The 27,308-nt window shown below is 40.2% G+C and overlaps 1 protein-coding gene across 2 annotated transcripts; it reads right to left on the bottom strand.

The window, feature by feature from the left end:
- Positions 1-1,255: 1,255 nt before the first annotated feature.
- Positions 1,256-22,466, bottom strand: LOC137024000 (phthioceranic/hydroxyphthioceranic acid synthase-like). 2 transcript variants are annotated; one of them, XM_067391149.1, is made up of 7 exons: positions 22,436-22,466; positions 22,085-22,152; positions 21,839-21,992; positions 8,170-8,330; positions 7,525-7,731; positions 7,257-7,438; positions 1,256-7,153 (listed from the first exon to the last, which is right to left on the bottom strand). In XM_067391149.1, the coding sequence occupies exons 2-7, from the start codon at positions 22,140-22,142 to the stop codon at positions 1,604-1,606; spliced, it is 6,312 nt and encodes a 2,103-aa protein (XP_067247250.1). In that variant the 5' UTR covers positions 22,143-22,152; positions 22,436-22,466; the 3' UTR covers positions 1,256-1,603. The 2 variants fall into 2 exon arrangements, with proteins under 2 accessions (XP_067247250.1, XP_067247251.1); XM_067391150.1 differs by lacking the exon at positions 22,436-22,466 and having other exon boundaries at positions 22,085-22,223.
- Between the last annotated feature and the right edge of the window lie 4,842 nt (positions 22,467-27,308).

Below are 27,308 nucleotides of genomic sequence, written 5' to 3'. Positions count from 1 at the left end.
GTGAATTTTTGACCATTCTTCTAGAAGTGCATTTGTGTGGTCAGGCTGAAGTAATAAGGGTGACAACGTTATCAAAAAGATTGAAAAAGACTGAAAACCCTGTATTATGCATGCCAGGCCAGTAGTTGGTGATGTCAGTTTGTAAAGAAAGACGCACCTGCATAAGCATTCTTTTACAGAGCACTGAATTTGTTAATCTTTGTTAATGTTAGTTAATAAAAATACAGCAGTTCATTGTTTGTTTATGGTAGTTGACAGTGCATTAACTAATGTTAACAAATACAACTCTTGATTTTTATAATGGGTTGCGCTGTATTTTACAGTGCCATAGCTACATTGTTATTAATCAAATAAGTACTGAGTACAATTAATTAACTACATGTACTTACTATAGAGTTACAGTTAGGGTTAGGCTTTGGTTTAAGGTTAGTTACTTGTAATTATGAATATTTAACTGTTATTACTATAGTAAGTACATGTAGCAACGTATAACTATGGCACTGTAAAATAAAGTGTTACCTAATAATGTATTAATAAATGCTGAAATTAACAAAGAATAATAAATGCTGTCGAAGTGCATTTCATTATTATTTCATGTTAACTAATGTAGTTAACTAATGGTAACAAATTAACCTTTTTGTAAAAAAAAAAAAATGTGTTACCAATGCAATGGTTAATCAGAACTAGGTGTACAGAGAGCTGTGTTATAAATAAATAAAAAGAGATGACTTTCTATATTACATTTCTTTATTTCTCAGATATTGAACAAGGTTTCTGTATGTATACCCACACATTATATACTATTACAGTCACATCTGATTCCCAGTCACAACAGTACTTTACTGTTTATTACTCAGTTACTCCTTTCATTGTAGTTTTACTGATAAATGATCATATATTGACATCTTATTTTGCGCTACTGATTCAACATTTACTACTATACTAGTATTTATTACAGAAAGTCTCAATTCATACGTAAAGTGAATAATCCATTAACATATCTTTACAATTGTCATTATAGACAGTATTTTAAACATCATTCAGCATACAAACCATAATGTATTTTTAAATGACTATACTAATACTATAGATTGATTCATTAATTAAAGTTTATGTCATACTTTCAATGATTTAATTTCATTTTTGCTGTAACATCTGACACAACTTAAAAATAGGTTTTACATGATCTCTTTAGCCAGACAAAATAATAATAGCAATAAAACAAAATCATCATCATCATCTTAATCATCAGCAAGCATGTCAATATGTTCCACTCATAGTGCTAAATGTGTGTTTAAACCTAGTGAGATCTCAAGATAAAAAAAACAAACAAAATTAAAACAATGATAAACATTGTTAAGTCCACAGCATGAAAAAAAAATCAATTTGCTATGTAATGCTATTATTTCAAAAGACTGGAGGAATGTTTACTGAAATTTATACATATTAGACTATCTGCCAATATTAACCTTTTTAAACTAGATGAACTTGAGTTAATTGCGTTGTTTAACTATCTATACCCGCATTTCACATCAAAATGCCAAAAAAGTCCATGTTTTGAGGCTACAACAAGACTGCTTTAGAGTACAATTCAAATTACAATTCATAAGTATGTGGATTTGCTCTCATCTTCACTCTGATATCCATCTACACAATTCTCCTCCAGCATTTTAATGAGAGTTGCCAGTGTGGTATTTGGATCCAGCAGAGTCACTAGAGGGACATTCACACCTCTATCATTGAAGATGAGATTCTGCAGAGTCATGGCTAACATTGAGTCAATGCCTAAACTGACAAGATGAGTATCATCATTCACCTCGTCCACCTCAATACCAGCCGTTTCGCTAATCGCGAACCTCAAATAATCACGTGGTGAGGATAATTTCTTGGGTTGTTCAGGTCTAAATAAATTCACTCCAGCTTTACTAATAGCTTCCTGGGCTATTTTGAACAAGCGAATGTTCAGTGATTTGTTCTGGCTGAGAATGTTATTCCAGCTGTTTTTTAAGTTGAATTTGCATACAGCCTGTTGAGGTTTGTTAATCAAGAGGCACTGCTCAAGACTTTCATGGATTTCTGGAATCACCAAAAGCATGATTCCCTTTAACTCCAGAAATCTTTGGACATGGACTTTGTTCAACAAAAGACCAAGATTCAAAGCCCCCCAATTAATGGACTGTCCAGAAAGCCCAATGTTTCTGCGGTACTGACAGAAAGTGTCCATGAATGTATTAGCCGCAGCATAATTAGTTTGTGAGGCATTGCCAATGAAGGCAGCGATGGAGGAATAGCACACAAAGTAATCCAGATTGCACTGGATGGTAGCACGGTGAAGGTTAATCACTCCATTTACTTTTGGCCTCATAACTTTCTCATAAAGAGATTTGTCAAGATGTTCAATCAGTGCATCATGCAGGACAACCGCACTGTGAAATACCCCTTTGATGGGACTGGATGGAAATAGTTTTCCAATATTAACAATCGTCTGTTCCACTTGCTCAGATACAGAAACATCACATGGCAGAGACTTAATGACAGAACCCCAACGGCTACTGACCTGACCTATCTCTTGTTGCATCTGAGGGTCTGGATTTCTTCTAGACAGAATGACAATGTTTCCTCCTCCTTTCTGAGCAATGAACTTTACTGTCTCGAAGCCCAACCCTGTTAGACCACCTGTGACAATATAGACAGCATTTGTCTTGAATAGACTGTGTTTGGCCATCACTGGAATGTCAGACAGCTGGTTCTTGTCTTCACTGTTCAGGACAATAATGGGTAGGATCTGGCATCTAAAGTACGATTCATATGGAAGATCAGTGACTTGAGATTTCACTCTTTGAACAGCTGTTGCATCCAAAGACAAGGACTTTCTGTCCAAATTCATGGATTTCAGCCAATGGTAGATGCGTGGCATTTGCGTTTGCAGAGACCCTTTTTGCATTATCTGGGACATGAGGAGGGCATGGAAGTGGACTTCCTCATTTGTACCCAAAAATGTTGCAGTATTGAATGGAAATTCTGTCTGGTTGTCATAGACAAGAACAATGTCTTTGATGCCTCTGACACTGCTAGCTATTTCAGCTGTTTTTACATTGTAAGGAGGCAGAAGAACAGCTCCTACAACATCACTGAAATCACAAGACAGCTGATCAGCCTGTGTGCTCACTCTGACATTCCAACCTGATCTGTTTGCAATAGCAATTAACACATTCATCAAAGCTGACTCAGGAACAGTGGAGAAAATGCCCAATTTCCGTTTCTGTTTAGCTTTGGGTAAGGCCTCACGCAAGATCTCCCAAGCCAGTACCATATAAGAGACACAAGGGATTTCATTCAGGAATGAAAGCGTTTTTGCTTGGCAGCAAACAGCTGCTGGAAGAACTACTTTAGTGGTGGCAGCCACAGGGTAACATGAAACAACATGATCACCAACTTTAAATTTGCTGACATCTTTACCCACAGCTGTGACAGTGCCACTGAAGTCAAGGGCTAAGAGCTTATGGTTTTCATTTGTGTGCTTGTTCCAGTACAGTTTCTTACCATAATTCAGGTCAGAAATGCTGACTGGGAAGTAATCGGATGAATGAACACATATTTTATTCAGATGAACCTCAATATTTTTTCCTTGAATCAGTTCAATGGAATTGTCCATTTGAGTCGCTGACACATTTGTCATTATATATGGGTCAGATGTTTGCAAAATGAAGGCTACTTCATCCAACATGTGGAGACTTCTTGGAGAGATTGCCATGGTTGGCAAAGGTGTGTGGGTGATTTCGGGTTTAAGAATTTCGCCCTCCTTCACTACCAGCTCTGGATATTTGTTAGAGGGGTATGATCTGAGGACCTGAACCAAAGCTTTGATGTTTTCAAAAGTGGCAGAGCCCATGTCAATCAGCTGGAAGGAAAGTTCTGGCAATTCAGCTGCACATGCTCTTACCATGCCTGACAGAACAAACCCAGGGTTTATGTGGTCCACTAAGCTCTCAGAGCACCTAAAGGTTATTACTCTGATATCACCTGGGAAATTAAGTGCCTTGAGATATCTGACAAGCTTTCGGAAAATCTCACAACACCCCGCCATACTGTCCAAGACCTTCTCTGATTCAATGGAGGTTAGGTCTGCATCACTCCACATGAACAAAATTTCATGGAAGTTTTTCTTTACACTTGAAATGTTCAGTTTTGACAAAAGAAGTTCAATTCCATCTTTTAACAGTATGTTACTGTTTGAAGAAGACACAAATCTAGATGTTGGGTCCAAGTACTGTTGCAAAGCGTTATAAATTCCCACCTGGTCAGAAAAGACCAGTGCCGTAATCGGTATATCAAATGTGGCAACTTCAGAGATGATACTGAAATTGTTGTGGAAGAAGTACTCCTTGACCACTTGGGAACGACTTCCTAGCATTCTGATCTTCCCATGCATCAGTTCAACTAACACCCTACCCTGTTTGTTGGCTAAGCAGCCACAAATGTCAAAATCATCTTCTCCCACATGTACTAATCTCACATATACAACCATCTCCTCTTGCAATGGTTCAAATACAGCCAGGCTTCCTATTTCCGCAGGATATTGGGGTCTTATTGATGCACCCTCTACAGCTCCAGGAATAAGTTGCATGATGTAATCCAAGACCACAGGGTGAAGGTGATAGTCATGTAATTGTGGAAGTAATTCCTTTGGGACCTTCACAACTGAAATCGCCTCTCTAAATTCTTCCCCACAATAAATATCTGCATTATTTCTGAGGACTGACCCATACTCAAATCCTACTTGACTTAGTAGTTTGTAGCATTCTTCAGTAGTCATGAGGATTGTGCATCTTTTGAAAATGCAGTCTAATGAAATGAACTGTTCTTCAGGACTTCTACCTGGTTTTGCTTTTACTGTGCCAAATGCATAGACTGCAGAAGTAGACTGTATTTTGAAGTTGCATGTGTTATCAGCCAAATGGTCTGAATGATCCAGCTGTACATTTAAATCTGGGGCATTCTGGGTGAAAACGAATGGACTCTGGAATGTTATGCTGAGCTGCAGAGAACTTAGTGGAACCTTAGGTTTTGCATATGCCATGTAAGCTGCTAAACCCAACTCTGCATAAAATGCCCCAGGAATGATGGCAACCCCACTGTGCTTGTGGTCCTTCAGGAAGGCCACTGATTCAGAGGATAAATCACAGCTGAACACTGAACTCTCTGTATCCATTTGTGTAACTACTGGATGGTTGCCAGTGGGACTGATCGACTGCAAACGTGAATTGAAGACATCTCTCTTCACATCATCAAACTGGTATTGTGGGTAGGGAATTGGTTCAGTCTCAAAACCTTTATAGAATATTTCCCAGTCCACTTTGATCCCAAGCTCAAACAGTTTGGAAACAACTGTAAGCATTGTCTCGTGATCTTTATCAGGCTGCACTGAGGGAATCACAGTGAAGTCATTTCCCAGAGTCTCAGTGATGTACCTCTGCAAAGACCTTCTTGGACCAATTTCAACAAATACCACACTCCTTTTGTTCTTAGCTGCAGACTTCACAGCTTGTTCAAATTCAACTGGCTCTCTGATATTTCTTGACCAATATTCACCAGTAATAAAATCTGAGGAACACAAACTATCACCTGTCACTGTTGAGAATAGTTCTGTCTCCAAAGTATGTCCCTGCAATGAGCCTATACTTTCTTTCACTTTGGATAAAATGGGATCCATCTTGTGACTGTGGTATGCTGTAGGTACATCTAAAATGTGAAGGAACAAATCTTTCCCACTGGCTGAGTTGCTCAAATTCTGATGCAACCTGTCAATGTCATCAGCATCTCCTGAGAGGGTGCATGACTGAGGGCTGTTATAGGCAGCCAGGCAAACCCTTCCTGAATAAGATGGAAGAATTTTCAAGACTTCAGAAACAGCCATATTACTGACTACCAGCATCTTGCCACCTGTCACAGTGCTTTGCAAAGAACTGCGATAGTAGATGACTTTCACTGCATCTTTAAGTGACAGCAAACCAGAACAATGAGCTGCAGCGACTTCTCCAACTGAGTGGCCCAAAACAGCATCAGGATTGATGCCCCAGTGTTTCAGAAGTTTGAAAACAGCAACCTGAATAGCAAACAGAAGAGGCTGGACAATCTTTGGATCAGACAGCTCTGTACTTTTCTCAGATTCACTTTCCAGCATCTCCAGCAGATTGAAACTTCTATAGCTTTGCAACAGAGTTTCAATTTTCACGATTTCCTCTCTGAAAACTGGCTCTTGTTTTAGGAGCTGCTTGCACATACCCTGATATGTAACACCATTTCCACAAAACACAAAAACTAGCTTGGAGTCTGTCTTTGATGGTACAAGCTTTTTCTCTACAGCAGCAGAAAGTTTCTCTTGCAGATCTGCCAATGATGATGTTTGAAATACTTTCCTGTATTTGTGTTTCAAGTGACTTCTTCTACATGCGGATGTGTACAGTAACGACTGTAGATCTGATATTTTCCCTGCACTGATCTGTTTTGCAGTATCTTCAATGATATTTTTCATGGATTTTTCGGAGGCTGCAGAGACCACAAAATACTGATGGGATTTGCTTGTCAGCTGAGCTTTTGGCTTTTGTGACTGCACGTATTGTTTGATAACTGCATGTGCATTTGTTCCACCAAACCCAAAGCTATTGATTCCTGCTGACCTCCCTGCTCTGCAGTCACTGACCCATTTCTCTGCTGTGGTGGGGATTTTCACATTGAGAGATTCTATGTCTATGCTGGAGTTTTCCACGGAGTAGAACATTGTTGGAACAATGGTTTCATGCTGCATCATCAAAAGAACCTTTATGAGCCCTGCAACACCTGCGGCAGATTCTGTGTGTCCAATATTGCCTTTAACAGAACCAATGATGAGTGGCCCTGACTTTTGAGGTCTTGCTTTGGCAATGACTTTTGAGATGCTGCCTGCCTCTGTTGGATCTCCAATTGCAGTCCCAGTCCCATGAGCTTCAATGTACTGGACACTAGTCAGGTCAGTCTCTGTTGAGTAGATTTTTCTAAGCAGCTCCTCCTGCTGTACCATGGATGGTTTGGTGATTGGACTAACAGTGTGGCCATCTTGATTTACTGCAGTTTTGCTGATGATACCCCAAATATGATCGTGGTCTTCTAAAGCCTGTCAAAATACAGACAAAATATGGGTGTTTCTTGCAGTAGTTTATCATTAGATACATTGCTGTCATAGTGCTGTGTTTAGATGAGACAATCTTTTTATTTACTTTTTTCAGGGGCTTTAATAGAACAACCCCGCATCCTTCACCTCTGCCATATCCATCTGCTTTGCTGCTGAAAGGTTTACACATTCCATCAGAAGAGATTAATTTTGCCTTGGAGAGAGTCACATAAATGGTCGGCTCCAATATACAGGTCACACCACCACACAAGGCCATTTCACAATCTCCTGTTGAGTGGAATACAGATAATTATACACCTTAATGTGCAAAAAAGTTGGTCCACGGGGTTTACATAAATATTTTTGAAGACTACCTTGTTTTATGGCTTGACAAGCTAAGTGAAGGGCAACGAGGGATGAGGAGCAGGCAGAATCAATGGACAGCGAGGGGCCAGTGAAGTTGAATATGTATGAGATGCGGTTGGCAGCTATGCTCATAGCGCAACCAGTGCCAGTGTTGTGGTCTATGTATTTTGGATTATTCCTCATAATTTTCAACTCAAAGTCCCTGTTCATAATGCCTGAAAAACAAGCAAACAAAAAAACATGTTAGATATGTTAGCTGGCGATATGCTTTTATCCATAGCCACTTACTGTACATCTATTACAGTCCAACCTGAGGTTAAGTGCCTTGCGTAAGACAACAATAGTTGCAGGGCTCTGACGAGCGACATTTCAGTTACCAGCCCTTGTAGCCAACCTGTATGTTATTTGTGCCGTGACACAAAGGAATTAAAGCTAAAGTGCACATGCTGAGGTCAGGACAAGTTAGTTCCCTCTTGTGAACTGGGGAATTACTGAGAAAATCTATGTGCTATTTAGCAATGCATCTTAACCAGAGGTTGTTCCGAAGGGACTTCCCATGCAGTTAGTGCATATACTGGGACCAGGACCAGCTGCACTGGGATTTAAGACACTAAATGTTACTTTATTTATCTTATATTTAGCTTATATGTTACCCAAAAATACTCCTGTTCGTGTTCCACTGGCCTTTTCCATTGGTATCCCAGCATCCTCTAGGGCCCTGTAGGTGCACTGCAACAGAAGTTTCTGCTGAGGGTCCATGGTGATTGTTTCAGCATTAGTGATGCCGAAGAACTTGTGGTCAAACTCGTTCAAGCTACAGAGAATATAAAGTAAATGATGGGGTTATTGCTTTTGGAGTTCATATACTACAGGGTTAGTTCACCCAAAAGGGACAATATCATCATCACTCATCCTCATGTGACGTAATTCCAAACCTGTATGACTTATTTTCTTCAGTGGAACACAAAAGATGATACTTTGAAAGTCAGTGGGCTCCAAACAACATTGAACCTCATTGACTTTCAATGTAAGGTGAAAAAACCCACATTAAAGTCGTCATGAAGAGAAAGATGCGATTGTCTTTTATTCTCTACTGTGACGTCCATCCGAGTGAAACAGCATCTGAAATGAGAGGGCGGGACTTGATTTCGTCCTTTGGGAAATGATTGGATCGATGGAAGTTGGGTGTTGCTAACAAAATGGAGGCAGATCTGAATCTGTTTGCAGTCAGTTGTGGGGGATTTCTCTCCACCGGACTCACTGCTAGCACCATCACGTTAAGAACTTTATTTATTGAGGATGACAAGGATGAGGATAGTCACTGGCACTAAACAGCAAGAGAGTGTGCGCGATAGAGACTGACTGACTGATGGTGCGTGTACGCTGGCGCAGAGCGAGTGGATCTGGAATCTGCTGGCAGTTCCAGATAGCTCCGCCCTCGAGTCATAGCATGTGACAGGAAGAGACAATAAATAATTTGAGGGGGAGGAAAGGTTAATGTTTTTGATTAAAGATTACAAGGGCACAAGAATTTAAAAAAAATGAAGTGCACAGATAAATAATTTATAATAAATACTACAATATACCATAAAAAAATAAGAATTGTAAATTTTTATTTCATGGTGATTTTAAGCAAAATATCATGAAAGCCATACAGGTTTAGAACAGCATTAGTAAAAATGAACATAATCCTTTTTTACTGAATTATCTCTTAAATTACTACCAGCTGCTTCAAACAAAACCTAAATATCATTCAGTGACAAGTGTTCAGTGGAAGTGTTCATTAGGCGTTTTTCCAGTGCAGTAACTTTTTGAGTTTTGTACCATGGTGGCACCCAGCATGCATTGCTTTTATCTGATTGTCACCATTGTTGAGTTTCAAGTGCTGATTGTTGATGTCTGTTGTTTCAATTATACAGTAGATTAAAGCTCTTTGTGCTCAACATGTGTTTATATTTTTCTGAATAAATGATTGCTGCAAGTGCTGGATCTCATGGTCTCAGAGGGTTGGTAATGCAAAATATTAATGATGCAACACATTTAATATCACTGATTAGAATTTAGATGAGATTGGTGAATCAAGCTACTTTCATGATGATCTTTTGTCATCATCAATAGGTAGTCAACACCACATGACCACATTCAATCTCAGCTTCCTTTGTTGCAACAAATGTGTGGATCAAGTCTCCAGGGCCGCATTAAGACTACAAGGGGCCCCTGGGCTTTACCTCTTGAGGGGGCCCTTCATCCACCAGAACTATTTCCTACATTCACTCAATCTTCTTAATCACAAAGTGCAAGTTATCAGCCTTTTATTTTGCATGAATAAATGCCATTACCAAAACATCCGAACTTATAGGTCTGTTATAGAATTTAAAAATATCACTGCATGAACTACATATTGGCACATAGTCTGAACTATTTGTACAGGCACTCATTTCGAAGGCTGCATCCTCTGGAGGTCGCATTTGAAGGTTGTATACGTCAATAAGGCTGGCTCATTTAAGAAAAACAACCATTGGATTGCAAAGCAAGAAAGAAAATACAGCATTTTGCACCTCATGAATTTTATTATGGTTAGGCTACTTTTCTTAAATAAGACATCCTTAATGATGCATGCAGCCTTCAAATGCAAGCTCCGGAGGACGCAGCCTCTGAAACGAGACGCAGATTCGAACAGTAACAAAGGCATCAGTTTTACAGTATCAATTCCAGCATGAGTCCTTGTCTTTTGGAAGTGCATGCAAAGTGGATTTGCTTTTACACCGTAAAGATGTCATGTCAACAAAACAAACCAAACTCCTCCAGTCTCAGCTTTTTAAAGTCTCAGTCTTTCAGTCTCAGTGTTTGAAGGCGGGTCAAAATAGATGTTGTTAGTGAGCAACCGGCTGCCATTATGCACATTTTTACATTGTTATGTAGGTTTGTAACAGGAAGTGAGACTAGAAGTGCTGAAGACTCATTTTGGCAGTTCAGAATCAATTCATTCTTTAAGGCAAAAATTACTTTTTATCCTGCACTTTGATCTTTAAAACAATGTGATAAAAACACACGCAACAAGTTCAACTCAAATGTTTAATGTCCAATGTAATGATTGTTACCATGTATTTGCATTAGTCCAACTGTAAGGTTAATAAAAGTGTTGTTCATTGTTCATTTCAACATTTCAACATTTTAAGTACAGTACCTCATTGAACGTTTTCAGAAACTGTATTTTTGTATGATTTGTGTTTTTATTGGACTATTGACGACTGCAGGGTTCAGTGAGTGATGGACGCACATCGGTCGAGAAGCGCAGCGCCGCACCACCTCTTTAAAATTCAAACACATTGTTTTCTTTGGGCTGTTCACACAGAACGCGCTTTTCCATTCCAATGCGCTACCTTTTCTTTGTTTTTCTATGTAGAAGCACGTGCAGAACCGCCGCGCTCGCGTCTTGCAGCATCTCGCGCATGACATGGCGTTCTAAAGCCATGAATCAGTTCAGCTAAGTTAAAACCAGTTAAAAAAAAGTTTTAAAAAGCGTCTTGAGACCTTGTGGCTTCCCCCATTCCACTGCCTGCGTCTCTGTGTGAACGAGCCCACAGATTAATGAATTTATCTTTAAAATGTACAAAATGTTCTACCAGGGAGGCTCAAATCAGGGATCAAGGATCAAATCAAAAACATTTCCCCACATTTTATGTCCCCCCCACTTCTCAAACCAAAGTTACAACCTTGTCTATGTGGGTGAGTTGATTACTTACTTTTTAATTATTCTTCCCATTAACATAATTATATTTATTCATTCAGCCCAATGTATGGATGCAGAATGTGCATGAAACGGGAGGCAGGATTTATCGTGTGAGCAGTGTAATTGGTCAGTCATAGTGCGATGGAGGCATTGCCTCTTCTCATGTGACTTTTCCTCATTCTTTCCCAATTATCTCCAACCAAACCCCATGGCATGCTTTAGAGCAGTTTTCCTCAAATCCAACCTTGGAAGGCCAATGCCTTAAAGAGTTCAGCTCCAAATCTAATCAAAAACACCTGAACAGGCTGCACATCCAGCTGCGACTCGTGCACGAGAGAGCGGAAAGTTTTATTCGTTGTTGTTTAAGTGTTATTGTTAAGTTTTGGTGTTAAGTTTGTGTGGGTGTTGAAGTGCAACAAAACAAATAACTATGGAGAAGAAGATGGTGGGAGTATTTCTGTTACTGGTGCTGATTGAATCGAGTGTTTGTGTGCATCACAATATCGCCGACATTGCTGCAACAAGTGGACACAATCAAGTGTTGCGGGCTTGCAGCAGGGAATGGTTACTATCTTTACGGAAAACAGCAGTAATAGAGCCGTGCCTTCTGGATAATGTTCCAGAGGAGTTGCTGCGATGACACGGAGTTTACAAATTTAACAGTCTAAACACACCTTTAAATAAGATGAATGCCAACAAGAAGGCTGCATCTTCGCCTGCAAAAACCCCGACTGGAAAACGGATGAAATCTTCAATTTGCAGTGACGACATGGCGGATGCCATTTCTCTGGCTTTAACGAAACAACAAGATACGTTGGAAGAAGTTGTCCAGAACGCAGTGCATATTGCGATGAAAGATGTGACAGTGCATGCAGTCGCTGACTGCCGAATTTCAGTCACAGATGGCTGTTGTGCGCGGGCTTATCGACAAAGTGGACAATATCCAACGTGAGACGAGAGGCCTGAAACAAGACGTTGTCGGCTGTAAATCAGATGTGTCTAAATTTCAAGCAAAGCTGGCAGAATTGGAAGATCAAGAAAGACGCAATAATGTTCGACTTGTTGGTCTCGCACCGAACCGTGAGGGAGGCGACGCGATACGCTTTCTCACAGAAATGCTTCCAAAGTGGATCCCCTCACTCTCCAACAGGCTGATAGAGATCGAAAGAGCCCACCGCATCTATGGACATCAGAGGTCCACGGAGACTGGTCGCACTATGATTTTTAAAGTGCTGAGATATCAAGACCGTCAGTCTATCTTAGATGGGGCAAGAGAGGTGAGCAAGAGGGGACCAATTCTGGATGGCGAGAATCGGCTGAAATTTTTTGCTGACTACAGCGCCTACACGTCGCAACGTCTGAGAAGTTTTGCTGACACACGGAAGAGTTACGAGCTTTAGGAATCCAATCGTTTCTGATCTACCCAGCCACTCTGCGCGTTATGCACAACGGCGAGAAACTGTCTTTCTCTTCGCCACAAGAAGCAGAGAAGTTCCGACTTCAGATCGCAGACACCCCGCGGGCAAAACGGCAGCTGACTTTCGGCGATGTCAATCCATACGAGATGGACACGAATCAAACTGATAATTAACCAGCCGTCGTTACTGGTAGGACTGTCCATGGAACTGTATGGTTAAGAACATTCTGCATTTACTTTGGATAAACACAGGCTACCAATAAGTTTAATTGTCGTTTCATTACGTTTAGGATTTTTTTTCTTGTTCCGGGCAGCACAAATTTTGAGAGTATTTAACGCAGAAAGACGTGCTTTTAGTTGAACGTGTTCTATTGTTCCTGTTAACTTTTGTTTCTGACATCTAAGTTACACACGAGAGGGAGCGGGTGAGTTTCAGATCAGTGGAACGTATGATACTGTCATGGTTCCGATTCACAAGTTGGGGAATATCTAGCGGTCTGGGGGAGGGGGGAGTTTCGTCCCGCCATGTATCTCTTTGTTTATGTTAGTAACGAAACGTGCAATCAAACTAGTGTTGTCTAAAATAACTCATTACTTACACTTTAATATAGTTAAAGTTTACAGTCTCTTTGATAATGGTTAATATCTCAATGATTTCAGTTAACATCAGAGGTTTAAATAGTCCTATAAAGAGAACAAAGTTTCTGCATAGTTTAAATAGACACAACGTAGATGTGGCTTTAGTTCAAGAATCTCATCTAAAAACAAGTGATGTTGCTCGTGTACAAAATAAATTTTATAAAGTCATTGCTGCTTCTAGTGATGGAACAAAAACAAAGGGATCTCTTATACTCATTAAAAGAAACCTTCCTCTTGTTATTGAAAGATGTAATAATGATAAATCTGGCAGGTTGAGCTATTTCTGCACAAGTATTCAAGGCAAGAAAATAGCTTTTGTCTCCGTCTATGCCCCAGCAGTTTTTGACGTAAACTTTAAATCATTTATGCAAACTTTTAATCTCATAGATGTATGGCGTGTTCAGAATCCTTTGGTTAGAGATTACACTTTCTTTTCTTCAAGGCATCAGACGTATTCTAGAATAGATTATATTTTATGTTCTGAATTCAGGATGTGTTTTGAGAGCATTGCAATCCTTCCTGCTGTAATATCTGACCACAACCCTCTTCTGACAAAGTTTATTTATAGTTCACATGAGAGGTCTCCAAGATGGCAATTTAATATATCTCTTCTACAAGATTCTGCATTTTTAATAGATTTTAGAAATAAATTGAAAGACTTTTTGAGCATAAACCTCAATAGTGAGGATAACCACATGATGGTATGGATGGCTACAAAAGGCTTTATTAGAGATTTCGTTATATCTTTTTCATCACATTTAAATAAAGCAAGAAAATCACAAATTGAGGAATTAGAACGAATTTGCCTCTCCCATGAGAAAGATTTGAAGAAGAAATTCTCAAGATCAGTTGAAAATGCTTTAAAGTGTTCTAGGTCAAAGCTAAATGGTTTACTCCGAAGAAAAGCTGAATTCATTATGCATAGAGTCCGTCAGAAGTATTATTATAATGGGCCAAGACCTAGTAAGTTACTGGCTCTACAACTTAAACAAAGTGAAGGTAGGGCTATTATTGATACCATTCATTCACCTACAAAAGGCCTAGTAACAAATCCTAGAGAGATAAACAATACTTTTGCAGAACATTTTAAAGAGCTATATCAGCCAAAGGATAGTACTGATAAGGTTGAATGTCATAAATTTCTACAGGATATCGATTTACCACAATTAACGCATAATGAATCTGAACAAATGACCCAACCTATAACACTCGAGGAGCTGTATGCAGCACTAAAAACGGTAAAGAAGGGAAAATCACCTGGGCCAGACAGGATCCCCCCTGAATTGATTTTAAATTTTTGGGATATATTAGGACCAATTATGCATGCTGCAATAAATGCTGCAATCCAAAAGGGACACTTTGAAAAACAAATGAATACAGCTCTAATCTCTTTAATTCCAAAAAAAGATAAGGATCATACTAAATGTTCAAATTTTAGACCAATTTCCTTAATTAACTCAGATTTAAAAATATATGCTAGGGTTTTAGCTTTACGTCTTGGAAAATATATCTGTAAATTAGTTCATAGCGATCAATCTGGCTTTATCCCACATCGTTTGGCTGCAGACAATATATGTCGTTTAATTCATGAAAGTAAGGATAGAAATTCCCTTTGTGCAGTTTTATCCTTAGATGCAGATAAAGCTTTCGATAGATTAAATTGGGATTTTTTATGGATGGTGTTAGATAAATTTGGTTTTGATGTGAAATTTATTAAAATGGTACAAATAATTTATTATAATCCATCAGCAATTATAGCAACAAATGGCTTACACTCCCAACCTTTTAATATCTTGAGAGGGACAAGGCAAGGATGCCCCCTCTCACCAATGTTATTTGCATTGTCTCTCAAACCTCTAGCACAAAAAATAAGACAAGACCAAATTTGTTCTATTTCAATCAAGGATACCCAACATGCAATATCTCTCTACGCAGATGACATCTTACTGCTTTTTTTTTCAGATTTTGACGCAATACAAAACATACTAGAAATTTTTAACTGTTTTGGGAAATTTTCCGGATATAGCATCAATTGGTCCAAATCATCTCTTCTACCTTTGAACAAAAAAGCTCAGAGTACCCAGACGCCATCAGTTATCCCAATTATGAATCAGATAACTTATCTAGGGATATTTATACGGCCTTCTCTAAAAGAAATTGTACATATTAATTATGATAAAGTCTTTCAAAAGCTTAAAAGAGATATTGACAGGTGGAGGACACATCACTGCAATCTAGAGTCTCTACTGTGAAGATGAATATATTGCCTAGGATTAATTTTCTTAGTGCCATGATTCCTTTGCCACCTCTTTTAAAATGGTGGAAAAGACTTTGACTCTTTAATTTGCACTTTTCTTTGGAATGGCAAACAACCAAAGTTAAAATTGGCCACGTTGCAACGTATTAAAATGGAGGGTGGTCTCTCCCTTCCCAATTTTGAGCTATATCATAAAGCATTCCAACTGCGAGCAGTCAAGACATGGTTTGACTCTATAGCTTCCACACCTTGCAGAGAAATAGAAGCAGCAATTGTCAGACCAATTAGACTTGAAGATGTACTGTTTTCTGGACTCTCTTTAAAGTATTGTAAACAATCCTTCGGTCCCATTGTAACAAACACTATTAACACTTACATAGCAGTGGAGAAATTATTAAGTTTATTATTAACGTTAATGATAACGGGATGCTCAGCTTTCAAAATATATTTGAATCTTTTAATGTACCGGCATCTTACTTTTTTTTGTTTTTGCAACTGCGTTCAGCCCTTAGAGCATATAGAGTCCCATGGGGATCAGCTCTCGAAACACATCCTGTTCATAGTTGGCTCTTTAATCCTTCTCAACAAAGGGTAGTGTCAGCTGTCTATCCTTACCTTCTTGAAGCTAAGCAGAAACAATTAGCACTGCACACAATTTGGACAAGGGAGCTATCTGTAGACCAGATTGATTGGGAGACGGTATGGAAAAATATTTTCTGTGCATCAAAAAATCTAAACCATCAATTAATTCATTTCAAATTTTGTCACAGATTGTACTGGACACCAAAGAAATGCTTCCTCATTAAATTATCTGCAAATCCCTACTGTAGTTTTTGTCCCTACCAACAAGAGGGAACATTCATGCATATGGTCTGGGAATGTGAGAAGGTTTATGAGTTTTGGGAAAAGATCTCATCAATAATGTCTGATATGATAGGAAAAGAGATACCAGTGCAACCAGTTGTGCTCCTTCTAAACGATGACTCCAATTTAGGTTTCACAGAGCTACAAAGAAAGTTTTGGTTGGCAGGACTAACCTCAGCCAAAAAGATAATTGCGCAAAGATGGCTCCCTCCCAATACTTTATCTGTGCGACACTGGCTATTTCAGTTTCATGATATAGTAATGTTAGAACTGTCAACGGCCAGAATAAATAAAGCTAGAGCCTCAACTCTTGAGGCTTGGAAATCCGTGGCAGATGAGTTGAAAGAAAAGCTTCAAGATGGTAGAATCTAATTTTGTGATATGATTGGGCTCTCAAACCTCTGATGATCTTTATGTTATTTTACTTATCCTTAGTTTTTCATATTCCTGATTGTATCTGTTTTGTTTTGTTTTATTATTGTTATCTTTATTTTATTTTTATTACGCAGGTGTATATGTGAATGTTATTTTGTTTCGATTGCAATTTTATGTCAAGGGGAGGGGGGGGGGGTAATATATAGGGGACCGTTCTGTCAACCCTGCCATGGGGGGGGGATGCGGGGGGGGATTATGGACAACTGTAGGTGACCCTATCTATACAATAATCAATAAAAAATTAATCCAAAAAAAAAAAAGACTTCATACCAAAAAGACTAGTGGGCCAGATGGTATTACAGCTCTTTTACTTAAAACATTTGCTGATGAATTAACCCCAGCATGGAGGCCCTTATTTCAATTATCAGTTGATATGGGCAATATTCCCACATTATGGAAAAAAGCTGTCATTATTCCTGTCCCAAAAAAACATCCATCACAGAAAAATAAAGACCAGTGGCGTTAACATCTACAGTGATGAAATCACTGGAACATAATGTGATGGGGAAATTGAGAGAGAATGTATTGCATAAATTAGATCATTACCAGTTTGCTTACAAAGAAAATAGGAACACAGATACAGAGGATGCTTTAAATATTATGACACATTTTATTTTAAAACACCTTGAAAATCTGGCAACTTATGTTAGATTGATGTTTATGGATTTGAGTTCGGCATTTAATACCATACTTCCAGATATTTTGTTAAATAAGTTAAAGGGTCATGAAACCCCCCTGTTTTACCCTGGTCGTTCACACCTCTGAGTTTCAAAAACTCTGTGAAAATGGGCGTGTAAAGCTCTGGAAAAGTGGGAGTGTAGAGGGGGAGAAGAGGGGAGAGAACAACCATTCTCAAAATCAGTCTTTTGTCTATTAGAGTAATCGTGTCGTCGTGTTCAGATAGGCTACACCACTGTATCAGTGTCCAGTTTGCACATATAATTCATTTGAAGAAGACTTGATGAAATATGTGTGCATAACTACACCGTGCTGGTTAATGTTTGGTGCAGGGGAATGTGTGAAATAAAAACTTTAAACACGGATACTTTATTCTGTATGAGCTATGTGCCACATGTCTAATGTTATTAAACTCATTGCAGAGCTCCGCGCTGAAACCAATCATATGCGCGCGCCGCGTGTATATCATAAAAACAATGGTATTTTTCATGTGTTCGTATTCAAACTCCAGTTCTGACCGCATCACGAGCAAAATACAAACAACACTCATGTGCTGCTGTGCTGAGGGAAACAGCCTACGGCTCGCGTGTTTGAATGCAGCTAGAGTAGGCAGAGGAGAACGAGCCGCACTTTTGTGACATTTGAATTCTCTGCTGTAATGCGATCTCACGCGAACATATTTTCCATTTGTGCTGGTAGATCACAGCAAAACAATCCACATGCACACAAACGTTCGAAAGTACACGATTACGTCAGATTTTGTGACATTGCTCCGACTCAGCTTTTCAAACAGGAAGACAGAAATCGCTCTGAAAAATGCAAAAATAACTATTTTTCACTTATGAATAACATTAATGAGTACCTTAAGTGTTTTCAATGATGTGCAGCCTATACATATCTGTTTACATCTCAAAAAAAGTGTTTTGGGCTTTCATGACGCTTTAAAACAGATGGAGGTTATATAATTAAATGGTGTTATGCATTTCTAATTGGACGACAACAGCGGGTGAAAGTTTATTCAACTCTCTCTGACACAGAGGTCATAAATGTTGGAGCTCCTCAAAGTATGCATAAGTTCCTTCCTTCTTTTTACATTGTAGGACTCAGTACACAAATAACTACATTATCACATTTTCAGACGATACAGCCATATTCAGTCTGTTGACAAAAAAATCAGATGTTGACATGTATAAGTCAGAGATGGAAGGGGTTGTGCAGTGGTGTAAGGAGCACAACTTGATGTTAAATGTTAAAAAAACTAAAGAAATGATCTTTGACCCGAGGCTTGTGGGTGATTATAGCCCAATTTCAGTTTATGAGGAGGAAGTTGAACAGGAAACAACATATAAGTATTTAGGCATCTACTTTGATTCTCGGCTACAGTGGGCTCATCAAGTGGAGTATGTTTGTACACAAGCTAGTCAGCGCTTAGGGTTTATGGGGTGGATAAAACAATCATGTTATTGTTTTACAGATCAGCTATTGAATCTATAGTATGTTATGATTTTACAATATGGTTTGGTAATCTGTCTGTTAAACTGAGGTCACAGCTTCAAAATGTGGTTAGAAGAGCTGGAAAAATAATTGGTATGTTGCCCCCATCTTCTCTTCAGGAGATTTTTGATAGGTCTGTAAAGAAGCAGAGCCTTAAAGTTATTGGTGACCCAAGTTATGTTCTCCATAAGGAGTATGAGTTGATGCCCTTGGGCAGGAGAAATAGGTTCAAATTTTCTCTAATTCCATTATCAATTGAGTTATTGAACAATAAGTGATGAATTGTGTGTGGGTGAGGGTAAGGTGATGGGCAACGTACTATTTACTGCTGTGTAATGGGAGATGTATGTTGTTGTGTTTTTTTTTTTGTTTTTTTTGTTTTTTTGGTAGTTGATTTTATGAGTTTTTATCTGATTTATCAAAATGATTTCATTTACACTTGGCCACATAAATGTGCCGCCGCAAAAAACATATATAAATCTGATGTTCAATTCCAGCGCTATGTGCAGATGTCATGTTCACGTCACTGAAAGCAACAAATATGAGCTGCATTTTATTGATCATCAGTTAAAGGGGCGGTTCAATGCGATTTCACTTTTTTAACTTTAGTTAGTGTGTAATGTTGCTGCTTGAGCATAAACAGTATCTGCAAAGTTACAGCGCTGAAAGTTCAATGCAAACCGAGATATTGTCTTTTAAAATCATGGCAGTTTAATGCCTACAAAAACGACCGGTTTGGACTACAACGAGCTTCAAAAGCCCCTCGTCAAAAAATATTAGAACCCATTATAATCTGTGATATTTTCTACACTGGATACGCCGCTGAAGACAGCTTCCAGAATGCTGGATTTGTACAAAGGCTTTTACTGAAAGATGAAGCAGTTCCCACTTTAAAAGCAGAAGCTGCTGTTTCACGAGTTCACACTTGCAAATAAGTCAGATAAATAAATAGTATGCATATTTGACGTGCTGTCCGAGGAGAGGGCTCCAAGCTCGGTATTTGGCCCGAACCCAGAGTACTCCCCCCGTATTCTGGTTAAGGAAGATAACCAGGCGAGTGTGAGATTTGGTTAGGAAGATAACAATGCGAGTGTGAGGAGATGGGGTGGTGGAGGGATGCTGAAAAACTGTCAAGGAACATGGGTGAGTCGACTGCGTATTTATAATGGTCTCCACTTATGCTGATTGGGTAGACTTGTTGATTACTGATTGCTGGCAGCTGGTTGGAATGACATGATGATTGAAAGGATCATTTGAAAGTGCTCCTCCCGAATTTTGTTAATGAAACATCATTTATGGGCTTCAAACTGTAAGTACGTTTTATTTATTTTTTTACATGTCTTTTAAACGTATAGTTCTGTTGCTATTTTTGGTTGCATCAAGGATGTAAACAAAGACCAATGCGTTTTGGCTTCGCTAGCCAGTTAGCTAAATTCTACAAACACCAACAAACTTCTATGTTCATAGACAAACAGTTGTTCATGCTATAAATTAAACGCCACCTTTACAAAAATGCCACTACTCAGTCATGTATTCGGCTACAGTAAAGCTTTAATCAGGATAAAACTGTATATTGAAAGCTAACAAACAGCAGTGACAGCATCTAAACACTTTGACACAAGTAAAAAAAATGAAATACCATTCATAAAAGTCCTTTAAAAGCTGCAATTGCAGATGTTCTGCTTGACCCTCTTCATCTGGGTCTAATTCGGGCTCAATTTCATACAGCAATATAGACGCCATTATTTACATTTTCACTGAAGCAACGGATGGTAAAGGGGCGTGGCGTTTTCGAACGCTTCAGCGAATCACGATACACTGGGCCAGCTACCAACCTGCTAACCAATCTGAGCCCATTGCGTATTTCGGTGGGAGTGGCTTCAGGAAGTCAAACGAGCCGCTCATATGACACTGGAAACAGAGGTGTAGAATAAAGGTAAAATATATGAAAAATACAGCGTTTTCAAAAAAACTAAGCATTAAGACATGTTAAACTGTGCCCCAAAAACACAATCAAGCCTAGAAAAAAAAAAACACTGAACCACCCCTTTAATTTAAAAATCAAAGACCACAATAGGCAAGAGAGTGGCAACAGCACTGGTAAGAACATTTAGTGTTATTACTGTAAATGAAGATGATTGTGTTTTGAGCGTTTGTGGCAGCTTGCTGAAGACATCCTCAGCTGCTCATCTGTGGCGATGCATGTTGCAGTAGCACTGTCATATCTGTCTATAACATGTTATTTAGCCTATAACACGCTCTCACACGTGTATTTTTTAGCATTTTTGGGAGGAGTAAAATTTACATATGTGGTTTCAGCAACCAGATGTATTCAGACTTGACCAGTGAATGCGTTTCAGAGGGCATTTACACCCAGTCTTTTCACGATCGGATAACTATCCGATTAGAGAAAACGCATGAAGTGACCAGGTGTAAATAGGCCCAAAGTCTTCAGAGTTACCTGAAAATCACAGGTAAGTGAGTTTGATCTGAGCTGGAGCTCGACTCTGCAGGGACGGCTTTGAGGAACCCTGCTTTAGGGGTTTTTATTAAAACTCAATGGGCTCAAGGGAGGCAGAGATGCTGCGTCCCGCTGTAACTTTGTTTCTAACAGCTGGTGTCATTGTTGGACAGTGTCACTTTAGAAAATTAAATGATTTATATGCTTTTTAATGTCACATTTCAGAGGGTCAGAGACAGATTTATAAATGCTCATGCATTATTATTTTGACCATTTTTGAACTTAACAAACATAAGTGAACATCACAAGTTCTTTTAATGAGGGCAAATGAATTGAAGTCTTACCCATTGATGAGTGCTGCCTTTGCTGTATACGTCTTTCCTGCCTTTCTCTCATCCGGATCGTACCATTGAGAGAGATTAATCCTGTCGTTTGGTATCTGAACTGTACAGTTCTCTCCATGAAGGAGGACTCGCCAGAAGTTTTCAAGTCCCTCACCTAAAATGGATGAGAAAATACAATGTAAATACAATTTAGGCCAAAATCATAACATGAACAAATATGAAGCACCATAAATTGTTAACAATTACCTCCAGGAAAATGGCATCCAATGCCAACAACAGCTAATTCTACGTCATCATCCATCATGTTTCATATGCTGTGTGTGCAAATACATTTGATTTTACAATCTATAGACAGCAAAAAAATAATAATTGAGACAGTTAACTATTTATCCATGGCATTTAATATTTTGGTTTTCTTCTTTATGCATTTCTTTCAGCAGAACAATTAAAAATAAAGTGGAACATTTTTAGCCAAGGACCTCTGGTTCAGTTGACACAGAATGGACAATTATTACTAGTAAAACAGAAAGAAAATGTCCTGTATAATGTAGAGACAATGTGAAAATCTGATAAAATATGGAATCTAATTTGACTTACCTGGATACTCATGTTGAATCTTGTTGTCTTGTTGAAAATGCTTACATGAGGCCAAGACTACCCAATATTTGTTTAAGTTAAAGGAGAAGTGAAAGTTCAGGCTTTTTCATATGTCTTCCTGTTATCTTATGAAACAGTTTCTTAAGAAAATCCCCAGAATAGATCAAGTTGACTCGACTCTTTTTCACATATTTGCATCTATAGCCTAACCCAATGTAGCTTCATATTTCCCCCAGATGCGACAAAACCTCTCAATTAATTGACACCATTGAATGAGAACAAACACTGAACAGAGCTGAATAATGATACTTCTGTCTTCAGTCCCAGCAAACACCGCAGTGTGGGCCCACTGTGGGTAAGTGTGGGTTTTCTGTGGGACAGTGTGGGCAAGGGTAAACCCCTTGGGGCCCTATGTGGGCTTTCCAACAGAAAACCCACACGGGTCCCCAATGGGTTAGCCCATGCGGGGCCCATAGCAGTTTTGCCTGTTTAGGCCCCCATGAGGGTTTACTCTGGGTAACCCACTGTGAGTTTGCCCACAGAACACCCACACGGGCACCCCCCAACCCCCCCGGGTGGTTTACCTCATACAGGGCCCACAGTAGTTTTTCACTGTGGGGCGAACATGAGAGATTAATGTGGGCAATCCAGCATGTTAACAGCACAGTACAGTACAGTTAAACCATTGTTTTAGGATTAGAAGCTCAAGGGTCAGGGTTAATCAAACTATTTTTTAACAATTTAGTAAAATGTCATAAATGTCATAACATTCAACAGCCCAACACCATACTTAACTAAAACTCCACACAGTCAACAAGATAGCAAGACAAGTACTGCCTTTGCCTGTTTGCTTGTAGCAGATGTCCCCAGACAGACTGATAAAGTCAGACAGACTAACTAACATGAACTAACAATGTGCAATACCTTTGTTACTGTATTTATTAATCTTTATTAAAGTTATGTTTTTTTGAAAATTACCTTTCATGTAGTGTGTAGCATAGCTCTAAGTGAATGAAAATGAAACTGAAGCAAGCTGTGGTAGGAATTTAGCAAGATAATTTGCCATAATTTGCTAGGACTCTGCATACATCTGCCATGCACAAATGCAGTAATGACTGTGGTGAGTGGTTTTGACTCTTGGGTGAGGGGAATCTGCCAGAAGCCTGATCTTGCATCTAGTTTTGTGAAAACAGTGGCATCTGACAGCATACCTAAAGACTGTTCAACAGATGGTAGAATGTGGCGCTCTCGTTTGACCCATTTGTTTAGATTTGTCATTCTGTGGGGCCGCTCACCTTTGAGAATGGCTCTGGAGGGGATATCTGCACTGCTGCAACAGCCATCTTTCGGTCTGTTTGCTGTACTGGTTCTCTGTAGCCTATTCTTCAGGTTCACTTCTGACACCATGTATAATATTCTCTATATTAACTGTTAATAAACACGCAGCACACATTCGTGTATAACTCACATGGCGAACGCCACTTTATTCTCCCTCCCCCTACGTCATGCTCCCTCGCGCCTCATGGGTAATGAAGTCCCTACCGTTACAGAAAACATTGGATGACTTCAGAGTTTCCAGAGAAACATTCAGATGCATCTGTATAGCCTGCACTGCAGCGTCAAGACTCGTACTGTATAAGCTAGCACTTCAACACCGGAGTACAGGACAGTGGCTAATCTGTTTGCTGTCAGTTGGACTTCTGTTTGCCGCTGTGAGCATGACTTTTGTAATGCTGTGATTGCAATACTTTGGTCCAAGTTCACCAGAACACCTAACCAGGACAAACTGTCTGAGATGGCAGATTACTTGGAAGAGAGATTTGGGATTCCACAGTGCTATTGATGGTTCTCACATCCCTATATTGAAACCTCCACAATACCAGTCGGATTTCCACAACAAAAAAGGCTGGCTCTCCATAACTTTATAAGCAGTTGTGGATTGTAAAGGGATGTTCTGGGACCTTAATGTTGGACAGTCAGGGAGGGAACACAATGCCAGTGTCCTCAGAAAGTCACGCCTTTGGGCCATAGACAGTAATGCTTTTTCTGGCAGAGTAAAAACATATGTGGAACTGATGTTGGCTACTTCTTTCTTGGTGATTCTGTTAACCATTGCAGAAATGGTAGTTAAATCCATATCATGACACTCTGCAGGCTTACAGAGGGTCAATAACTATACAACATGAGAACAAGTCAAGCCTGTTGTGTGGCTGAACATGCATTTGGGAGGTTGAGAGGAAAGTGGAAGTGTCTCAGTAAAAGAAATGACTGCAATGTAAATGCATAGTGGTGTGGTGATTGTGATATATTGTGTTTGCTACATGTTGTGGGATGTGTCTTCAACGTGTTTAGTTTAAGACAGCTCAGTGTGTTTGTGTGAATGAGAGTGAGTGAGTGCGCGTGTCCGAGGCGCGCCCCTCCCCTCCTGTCTGATCCCCCGTGAAGCAGCGGAAGAGTATGTGTGAGAGGGAGACGGTGACAGGTGCAGGTAGTTAGCTGTGTGCAGCGTATTTCTGTGTAGCCAGCAAAATAAAGCACCTAAATTCTTCGGCAAGACGGCCTCTTTGTTTTTTTTATGTTACCATCGCACTAAGCAGCGTGAAGTTTAGGGAGTTAACCCCGGGAGGAGAACTTCCGGCCCTGGAGAAGATGGATCTCCCCTGTGTCTCCCAACCACGGTTAGGAAACAGAAACAGGAAAGGTTAACACTGGCGACCACGAAGGGACATTCACGTTGTTAAAAGACTGGTGAGCATTGAAAATAAAAGGGCAATAAAAAGTAAAGCCGAGTAACTGTAATACCAGTGTAATAGCGGCGCGGCTAAGCTAATACAACATGGCGGCCGCTCGCTATCCCTCCGATGTTTACAGACGGGAAACCAACTACTCAAACCCGTTCATGTCGCTAACCAATGTAGAGGACAGCAGTCACGGTACTGTGAACGCTTATGAACGCACGGCGGAGAGAAAACACAAACATTATAACCCATTCCTGTGTTGCACTAACACGCTTGCTAATGGAGAAGATCTGTTTGCGCCGTTCAACGGCCCCGCCCATTTTTCGCCCACAAATCCTTTTTGCAGAGGCAACAGTCAAAGCCATGGCTCTGTGGGAAGGTCGGACAGTCACATTTTCGCATATCCCGCGCCAGACATGCCATTTAAGGGGCGCTATGAGGTCACAAATCCCTTTGCCAATGCTCACATTGGAAGTTTTGTACAAAGCACACCAGCTATATCCAAACCTGAAGCCAGTACACTTCCCATGCCCTGTTCTTTTATTAATCCTGACATGACTTTAAAACATGGACATTTCCCATTGCACCAGCCCTGTCCCTCATCTCCAACACGTAAGAGCCGCTTTGCGTCCCGGCAGCCTCCTCTGTCGGACAGTGATGAGGACTATAACCCCAAAGAGAGAGTCCCCACTCTACGTCCCGGCCAGTACGACGGGAGCACACCGTGGAGAGAGTTTCTGCACAAGTTTGAGAGCTGCGCAGAGGCAAATCACTGGTCAGTCAAAACAATGGCCATTCAGCTGAAATTCTGCCTCACCGGAGCTGCAGGCGCCATCATCCACAGAAACCCTTGTTCGGAACCCTTGTTCCGCCGCCTGCTGGAGGAATTCGAGACTGCTTATGGCCCTTCTTCAGATCATGCAGCGGCTGTAGCAGTAGAGCTGAGGCAAAGAGTGTGTAAATCTGGTGAGGCGCTTCATGTGTTTAGAGATGACATTTATGGGAAGGTAGCTATAGCTTATGGTGATTGGGCAGAGGCTGAGCAAGACGCTATAGCTGTTGAAGTTTTCACAAACAGCCTGGGTGATGCAGAGCTAGTTCAAACACTGTTAGAGAAACGTCCAGCTACCCTACCTAAAGTTTACGAGATAGCCCACCGTCCTGACACTACCAAGAGAGCTGCTTCCTATGTCACCAGCATCATGCAGCCAGGGGCCCGCAACCTCACTGAACGCAGGCCCCGGGCCGCTGTTGTCAGGGAAAGAGACAAAAATGAGACTATGGCTCCCACTACCTCTGTAGTTAGCCCATCACCCAATCACTTTGTCCCACTAACATCCTCTAAAACAATAAAGCAGCACAAGAACTTTAAAAGGGGTGACATTCGCTGCTATAACTGTAATGGTTGGGGTCACAAACAGAGCCAGTGCTCGTCCCCTCAAAGAAATACAAAGACTTTCTTTGCAAGCACTGCCAAAGAAAGCCCGCTGGCCACTGTGTTCCACCTTAAAAGCCAGAATCGTGAAATGAACATTCACATGCGCATATCTGAGCTGGAGGTATGTGCAGTCCTGGACAGCGGAGCGCGGAGAAGCGTGCTGCCCCTTCACCAATACAACGCCATTCACCAAGACGTGAGACCACCGCTTCAGTCATCCACCATAGAGACTTTGCTCAGGGTGGGACCAGGAGACGTGTCAGTGCTCGGTGAGGCCAAGATACCGGTCAGTATCAACAACCGTCAAGTTGAAGTGGACTTCCTTGTAGCGGATATAGAGGGCAATGAGGTGCTGCTTGGCCATCCTTTCCTAACCCAAGCTGAGGCCCGCCTTGATTTCGGTAAGCACCGCATAATTCTGTTTGGAGAAGAAGTGCCCTACTTTCACCCAGAAACTGTTCCAAAGTCATACGCTGTAAGAGTAGCCAGAACTGTTGTGGTTGAAGCGGGACAAGAGTACCTAGTCAAGGGCAACGTGCACTTTTGCAGGGACGCTCAGGGAGACATGATGCTTAGCCCCACAAAAGGCTTCATTGAAAAGCACAAAGTACTCATTGCTAGAGCCCTAGTCAACGCACAGCTCACCAACATCGCTCCATTACGCCTCTTTAACCCTGGCAACAAGGCTGTGACTATT

This window comes from Chanodichthys erythropterus, chromosome 8 (genome assembly GCF_024489055.1).
Source record: "Chanodichthys erythropterus isolate Z2021 chromosome 8, ASM2448905v1, whole genome shotgun sequence".
Taxonomy (NCBI): domain Eukaryota; kingdom Metazoa; phylum Chordata; class Actinopteri; order Cypriniformes; family Xenocyprididae; genus Chanodichthys; species Chanodichthys erythropterus.
Note: the sequence above shows the minus strand (reverse complement) of the source record. Positions and strands in the feature narration are given on the sequence as shown.

Excerpts from the sequence above, each read along its gene's own strand:
- LOC137024000 (XM_067391149.1), bottom strand. The coding sequence starts at position 22,142 with ATGATGGATGATGACGTAGAATTAGCTGTTGTTGGCATTGGATGCCAT. Across the intron at positions 21,993-22,084 it reads TGGATGCCATTTTCCTGGAG|GTGAGGGACTTGAAAACTTC; the intron begins GTAATTGTTAAC and ends CATCCATTTTAG. Across the intron at positions 7,732-8,169 it reads ACGAACAGGAGTATTTTTGG|GCATTATGAACAGGGACTTT; the intron begins GTAACATATAAG and ends CTTGTTTTTCAG.